Source organism: Harpia harpyja, chromosome 4 (assembly GCF_026419915.1).
Source record: "Harpia harpyja isolate bHarHar1 chromosome 4, bHarHar1 primary haplotype, whole genome shotgun sequence".
Classification (NCBI taxonomy): Eukaryota; Metazoa; Chordata; class Aves; order Accipitriformes; family Accipitridae; genus Harpia; species Harpia harpyja.
In genome coordinates this window covers 83,241,995-83,249,486 of record NC_068943.1, presented here as the reverse complement: position 1 = coordinate 83,249,486, position 7,492 = coordinate 83,241,995, and the positions used below count along the sequence as shown (strand labels likewise).

Below are 7,492 nucleotides of genomic sequence, written 5' to 3'. Positions count from 1 at the left end.
CAACTCTGGGGGGGATTTGGTTCTCCTGGGGGGGTGGGGGAGGATTTGGGGGGGGGGGTGCACACTGGGGTGCCCCTGCACCCCCCCAGACCTGACAGCCCCCCAGTTTGGGGGGGGGGGGTGGTGACAAAACCACCCTGCTGGGTGTTGGGGTGCAATGAGGGGGTGACAGCACCCAGCCCTGGGGTGGGGGGGGAGGCAGCACTGGGGGGGGGGCGGGGGGGGGGCTAAAAATAGCCCCGGGAGGGGCCAGGGTAGGAGCTGGCCCAACCCCGGCCAAACCTGCACTTAGGGGCTCAGAAGTGGCTTTGGGCTGGCAAGTGGCCGGGGCCACCACCCCACCCTGCTGGGCCACCACCCTGCCGGGGGGGGGGGCCACCACCCTGTGGCCCCCCCCGTCAGCCCCCCCACCAGATCCAGCCCCTTCCCGGGATGGATGGGGGCTGCTTAACCCCTCGGTGCCCACGGGCCCCCCCAAACCGAAGGGCCCCCAGGTCCTTCTGCGAGGGCTGGCACCGTCACGTGGGGGTGCAATGGGGGGGTGTCCTGGGGGTAATGGGGACACGGGGTGGGGCTGGGACCCTCCCAGTGAGCCCCGCCATGGGGCCAGGCCAGGGTGGGCAGCACCGCCAGCGCTGGGGTCGCCTGCCTCTCGCACACCCGTCCCTTCACGCGCATTCGTGCAAGGAGAGCGGCTCTGCCACTTGCACGCCCGTGCAAGGAGAGCGGATCTCCCCCTTGCACACCCGTACAAGGAGAGCAGCTCTCTCTTGCACAGCCATGCACACCTGTGCAAGGAGGGCAGCTCTCCCCCTTGCACACCCGTGCACAAGCATACAAGGAGAGTGGATCTCCCCCTTGCACACCCATGCACACCCGTGCACACCTGTGCAAGGAGAGCGGATCTCCCACTTGCACACCCGTACGAGGAGAGCGGATCTTCCCCTTTGCACACCCATGCACACCCATACAAGGAGAGCGGATCTCCCCCTTGCGCACCCATGCACATCTGTACAGGGAGAGCAGCTCTCCCCCTTGCACACCCGTGCACACCCGTGCAAGGAGACTGGCTCTCCCTCTTTGCACACCCATGCACATCTGTACAGGGAGAGCAGCTCTCCCCCTTGCACACCCATGCACACCCATACAAGGAGAGCAGCTCTGCCCCTTGCACACCAGTGCACACCTGTAACAAGGGAAGTGGCTCTCCCCCTTGCACCACCCCTACACCGTCCCCCACCGCAGCACCCCGTCGTGCCGCGCTTAACCCCCCCACTCCGTGCCAAACCACGGCCACCCGCCCGTGTCCCCACATGCCACCATGGCAGCGCCCGTGTCCCCACATGCCACCATGGCAGCACCCCCCCCCCCCCAGCTGGCAGCACCCTCCAGCACCCACCACCCAAACCCACCCCCAGAGCCGGTTCGGAGCCACCGGGGAACCCCCATCCCGGCGGGGAGATGCCGGGAGCTAAAAATCCCACCGTGGGGCTGGGGACCAGGGTGTCCCCCCCGCTCCTGCCAGGGACCACACTGGCCACCACAGGGCTGGGGACTGGGGGGGAGCGTGTGTGTGTCCCCCCCCCAGGCACAGGGACGGCCGATCTGCTACCCCAGGGATGGGACACCCCAAAACTCAGGGAGGGTGGGGGGACAAGTGCTGCCTGTGGGTGCCAGGGTCCCCGGGCAGGATTTGGCCCAGAGCACTGCAGTTGTCACCGGGCACGGGGACGATGCTGGGGGGGCACACACCCCTGGTGCCCCCCCACCCCAGCCCTGCAACAAGGGAGAGCCTCGGGGGGGGACACAACAACAACACACAACCGATATGTCCCAACGCTTGGGGACAGACCGGTGCTGGGCACCATGCCACCGGGTTTAGGAGCAGGGTGGGGGGGTCGGGACCCCCCCCCCCAGCACTCACCTGAGGTAGGGTGGGTGGCGTGGAGCTGGGCGCAGGACAGGAGCTCCAGCGAGGGCTCACGACCGGACCCCCCCTCTGCAGAGAAACAGCCATCCCTCCTGTAAATGGGCAGGGGGGGCCCTGGGGCATGTCGTCATATCCCCCCCCCCCAAAACCCAGCCACTACTGCACCCCCTCAACGTTGGGGGACAAGGGAGCCATTGGCTAGGAATGGGGGGGCAGGTTAGGGATGAGGGGAGCGGATCTGGCCCCCCCATCCTGGGCAGAGCCGGGTGGCCCCCCCCCCTCACCCGCAGGCTCCCCTCGGCCCCCCCCCGGCTGGGCTCTTCTCTCCGGCGCCTGGAAATAGCCGGCGCACGGGAGGAGCCGGCTATAAATAGGGCAGCGTGCCGGGGGGAGCCACGACGACGGCTCCCGCGGGACGGGGTGCGTCGTGTGTGTGTCCCCCCCCCCGCGACACAGCCCCCTCCGGGGACACGCGGGGGGCCACCCGGCTGCACCCCCCAAACTGCCCTGGGGACTAGGGGAGAGGGGCTGCCCCTGAGTGGGGGGGGGGGGGACGGACCACAGCAGGACCACAATCCCCCCCCGCCAAGGCACCCCCGGCCACATCCCACGTGTGTGCGTGTCCCCCCCCCAGCCACGGTCCCTGTCGAGCCCCTAATTGCCGGGGACGTTAATCCGCATCAGCGCTGCCAGGAATAAAATCTGGGTTATGCGGAGGGGGATTAGCCCCCACTATGGGAAAGTGAAGGCAAGCGGCCCCCCCCCACCCCACCCAGGACCCCCCCCCCCGACTCCCCCCAGCAGGACGGGGGTGCCCAAGACAGCACAGACGCCGACTCAGCGCATTTTCTGCCGGATCAGTGACCCGAAGCGGCTCAGTGGAGCCAGGCCTGGGGGTGACAATGAACCAAAATGGGGACCCCCCCACCCCCCCCCCCATCCACGCATAACCCCCCCTCCGCCGGCGGCAGCCACGTTTATTTACCAGCGCGTTAATCCCAAGCTGAGACTTTTAATAGTCAGGATATTTATGGGCTGCGCCCCCCCCCCCCACCCCATGCCCCCCCCCCGGGGTGCTTTGGGGTTTGACGTCAGCCCAGCTATTTCTGGTGCCGCCGGCGGGCAGGAGGCCACGGGAACGAGCCCTCCCGGCTGCCGGACCCCCCCCCGGGGCACCCACCCGGCACAGGGAGGTGGCCCGGCATGGGCAGCCCCATCCAGAGGTGGTGGCACATCTGTGGGATTGGGGGGGGGTGGAAGTGGGGACCCCCCAGGCACCCCGGGAGGGATGGAGGGGAGCTGGGTGCTTGCACCCTCAGAGTTGGTACCGTCACCTGTGAGATGCCGGGGGGGTGCTCGGCTCCTGCAGGACCCCCCACCCACCCAGTACAGCCCGGTTTTGGGGTGAGTGTGGGAAAGGGGTGCAAGCGGAGAGCCCTGGGGGACACAGAGCACCCAAAGAGTGATTGGGGGGACCCCCCCCAGGCTCAGGGGTGCCCTCCACCGTGTCCCTGCGATAGATGCAGCCCCAGGGATGCCCGGCTGAGACCTGCCCAACTCATCACAGCAGCCAAACGGTCTCATCCCCAAGGGGACCCCAAAACGCCCCCCCCCCAGGCTCAGCCCCAGCCAGATCCGGAGCCACAGCCAGGAGGGGACCCCCCGAGGAAAGCGCCGCGGGCATTAGGCGGAGGCGGCCGGGCCGTGTCCCCGTGCCACCGCGCCGCGTGCCAGCCCCGTGCCAGGCACGGCCGGGCGGCGCTCCAGCCCTGCGGCCGCTCCAAAAATATCGGCGGGCGGCTAACGGGCAGCGGCAGCACGGGGGGCGAGCAGCACCAGGGGGGTGGGGGGGGGGTCGGGTTTGGGGACAGAGGGGACACACGCCTCTGTCCCAAACCGGCGGCGAGTCCCCAGCTCCATCCAGCGGGATGGGGGGCTCTGCCACAACCCCGTGCCTCAGTTTCCCCTCCCGAGAGTCCCGAAGGCTGCGGGCGGCCGCGGGGGTCGGCGGAGCCGCTCGTCACCGGCCGAGCGTCGGGGGCCGCGCGCGCGTCCAGATGTCGTTGGAATTCCCGCCGGGCTAATTACAGGGCGGCTTTGACGAGGAGCCAGCGGCAGCCGATATAGCGCGGGCACGGCCCTCGCGGCGGCTCGCGGTCGCCCAGGCTGTCCTCGTGCGCCGCCGCTGCCGCGGGACGGCACCGAGGGGACCCCTGCGTCCCGGCACGTCGGGGTCCGCGAGGACCCGCCGCCGAGCGGTGCCGCCGGATTTCACCCGTAAAGAGCCGGAGCAGCCGCCGCGTGCGACCCGCGCCGCGAGGATGGCGGTGACCCGACCCTCTGCCTCAGTTTCCCCGCTCCGACGGCGGGTGGATGCCGGGGGTCCGGGATAACCGGGGAAGGGGTCGGCTCAGCTCGGCACAGCGCCAGGCACCTGCCACGGCCCCGGCACTGCGCCCGCCGCCGCACGCGCCCGTCTCGCACGGTGACACCCACGCGGGCGCTAATGAGCCGCACGACGACGACGACGGTGGCGGCGGGCGCCCGGTGTTGATGTGCCGTGCCGGGTCAGGTGCCGCCGTGGCACACCGGTGTGTGTCCCCCCACGACACCCGATGGGTGCTGGGGTGGTCATGGTGGGGGGGGGGGGACACACACACTCCAGGGTCACGGTGGGGACCTGACCCCCACGCAGGGGGGGACGGGGACGATGCCCGGCACAGGACAGGGTGCCCGGCTGGGTGCAGCCCCCCCCCCCCAAACCACGGTGTCCCCCCGGTCTCACCTGCATCACTCTGGGGGTCCATGGTGGCCGGCGGGGTGACAGCGGTGCCGGGGGGGGGGGCGCAGAGAGGCGGCAATCCGGAGAGACCGTCAGCGCCGGCCGCGGTGCTGGGGCTGTGCCCACGCCGCCCGGGACCCCTGCGGGACCAAGCACCCTCGTCAGCACCCTTGGCCCCCACCCTGCCTGGTGTCCCCCCCCCCCCATCCCAGCACCAAACTGGGGGGGGGCCTGGGCTGCTCAGAGCCAGGGGCTGGATCCAGCACCGTTCCCCCCCCCCCCCCAGCATCTGCTGGCAGGCAGCGGTGGCAGGATGCGGCCCCACTGCCCGCCCCCCCCTGGGGAAAGGGGGATCTGGGGGTCTGTGGGGGGGACACGGAGGGGACCTGGGGGGGGCTGGTAATGTTACACAAGGCTCTGCAGGAAAAGGGGGGGGGGGGGGGCACAAAGGGGGAGCCTGGGGAGGATGGTGGGGAAGGCCGCCCCCCCCACCGCGGTGTCACCCCATAGGGACGCAGGTGGCCCCCCCGGTGGGTCTTCTGCAGCGGGGTTGGACCCAGCCCCACGTGGGGGGGGGGTCACACACACACACACTCAGGGCTGGGCAGCCCCCCCCGGTGCTGCAGGCCCCCCCCCTACCGCACGCCCATCTCCCCGCGATGGGGGTCGGGAGGGGTCACGCGTGGGGGTCACGTTCAGCGGCGCGACAGACCCCACGGCGTGGCCGGGGGGGGGGGGGGGCCATTACCGTTAGACCCAAACCCGGCGCGATGCAACGGGCCCCCCCCCCCCCACCGCCTGCAAAGGGCCCGCGCTGCGGAGCCGCCGCCGCGCTGGCGCACGGCCCCCCCCCCCCCCGCGCCCCCCCCCGGGCTCTACACGGCGCAAACCCCATCGCACAGCCCGCCCCCCCCCAGACAACGCACAGAGACCCCCCCCCAACACTGCACACACACCCCCCCCCCCGCAGCATTGCATCGCGCAAGCCCCGCTGCACGGTGCCCCCCGCTGCACGGCCCCCCCCCCCAACGCTGCAGCCCCCCCCCCCCCTTCCCCGTAACCCCCGCTGCACCGACCCCCCCCCCGGCATTGCACGACCCCCCCCCCGGCATTGCACGACCCCCCCCCCCACGTTTCCCTCCCTCCCCCCCCCGGTACCTGCGCGGTGCCCGGCCGCGCCGCCCCGCGCGCGCCCCGCCGCCCCTCCATCTTTGCAGCGGGGCCCCGCCCGCCCCGACAACAACATTCGGTGACGTCACTTCGCCGTCACGTGACGGAACCCTGCGCTAAAAATAGCCTCGCGCCCTCCCCCTCTCCTCCTCTTCCCCCTCCCCCCCCTCCCTCCCGGGGGGCGGGGCGTGGCGGGGCGGGGCGGGGAGCGCCTTAAAGGGGCGCGGAGCGGGGGGGGGTGTGGGTGATGACACACGCGTGTGAGCGTGAGCGGGTGAGCGCCGCGGGCTGGTGTGCGACGGCACGCGCGTGGGCGGGCAAGGCGCGCTCGCGAGCGCGTGTGAGCGTGCACCGCGTAGCCGGCGTGCGACAGGCCGGCGTGCGATAGCGGACGTGCGGGGCGCGTGTGAGCGTGCACCGTGTGCTAGCGTGCAATCGGCCACCCTGCGATAGCACACGTGTGGAGCGTGTGTGAGTGCACGCCATGTGCTAGCGTGCAGTAGCGTACGCGTGAGCGTGCCGCAGGCCAGTGTGCAATAGCACATGTGGAGTGTGTGTGGTGGCACGTGTGTGAGCACGTGTGAGTGTGCACCATGTGCTAGTGTGCAATAGCACATGTGTGAGCGTGCGACAGACCAGCGTGCAATAGCGCACGTGGAGTGCGTGTGAGTGTGCACCATGCGTTAGTGTGCAATAGCACACATGGAGTGCGTGTGAGTGTGCACCATGTGCTAGCATGCAATGGCACACCTGCGAGTGCGTGTGAGCATGCACCATGTGCTAGCATGCAATAGTACACATGTGAGCGTGCAACAGGCCAGTGTGCGATAGTGCACGTCGAATGCGTGTGAGTGTGCACCACATGCTAGCGTGCAATGGCACACGTGTGAGTGTGCAACAGGCCAGTGTGCGATAGCATACATGGAGTGCATGTGAGTGTGCAACACAGGCTGGTGTGCAACAGCACGCATGTGAGCGCACGTGAGTGTGCACCATGTGCTAGTGTGCAATGGCACACATGTGAGCGTGCAACAGGCCAGTGTGTGATAGTGCACACCGGGAGCGTGAGTGTGCACCATGTGCTAGCATGCAATGACATGTGTGTGAGCGTGCACCATGTCCTACTGTGCAATGATCCACATGTGAGAGCGTGTATGTGCACCATAGACCGACATGCAATGACACGAGTGTGTGCACCGTGGGCTGGTGTGTGATGGCACACGTGTGTGACAGCACATGTATGCGAGCATATCTGCACCACGGGTTGGTGTGCAATGGCACATGTGTGAGTGATGGGCACCCACATGTGTGCCACAGGCTGGCATGCAGCCGCACACATGCGTGCACGCGCGCAAGAGGTTGGTGTGCAATCGCTGTTGCATACGAGTGTGTGAATGCACACGTGCAAGAGGCTAGCAGGGAATCACGCGTGTGCGAGCGCACCTAGAAGTGGGTGTGCAAGGGCACACCCGCGCCCTGCGCACGGCACCCTGTGTGCAGCCACACACGCGTGTGTGCGCGCCCATGTGACGGGCTGGCACGCGGCTGCACATGCATGTGAGTACGCCGGCCGGCGGGCAGCACGTGTGCGCGTGCATGCACGAGGGGCC

General features: G+C 69.5%; 1 protein-coding gene across 1 annotated transcript; it reads right to left on the bottom strand.

Annotated features, from left to right (window-relative positions):
* Positions 1–668: 668 nt before the first annotated feature.
* On the bottom strand, positions 669–6,562 carry LOC128141254 (uncharacterized). The gene is made up of 5 exons (XM_052785851.1): positions 6,519–6,562; positions 5,871–5,993; positions 4,716–4,852; positions 1,853–1,999; positions 669–886 (listed from the first exon to the last, which is right to left on the bottom strand). Exons 1-5 carry the CDS (start codon positions 6,560–6,562, stop codon positions 669–671), a joined length of 669 nt encoding a protein of 222 aa, XP_052641811.1.
* Positions 6,563–7,492: the final 930 nt, after the last annotated feature.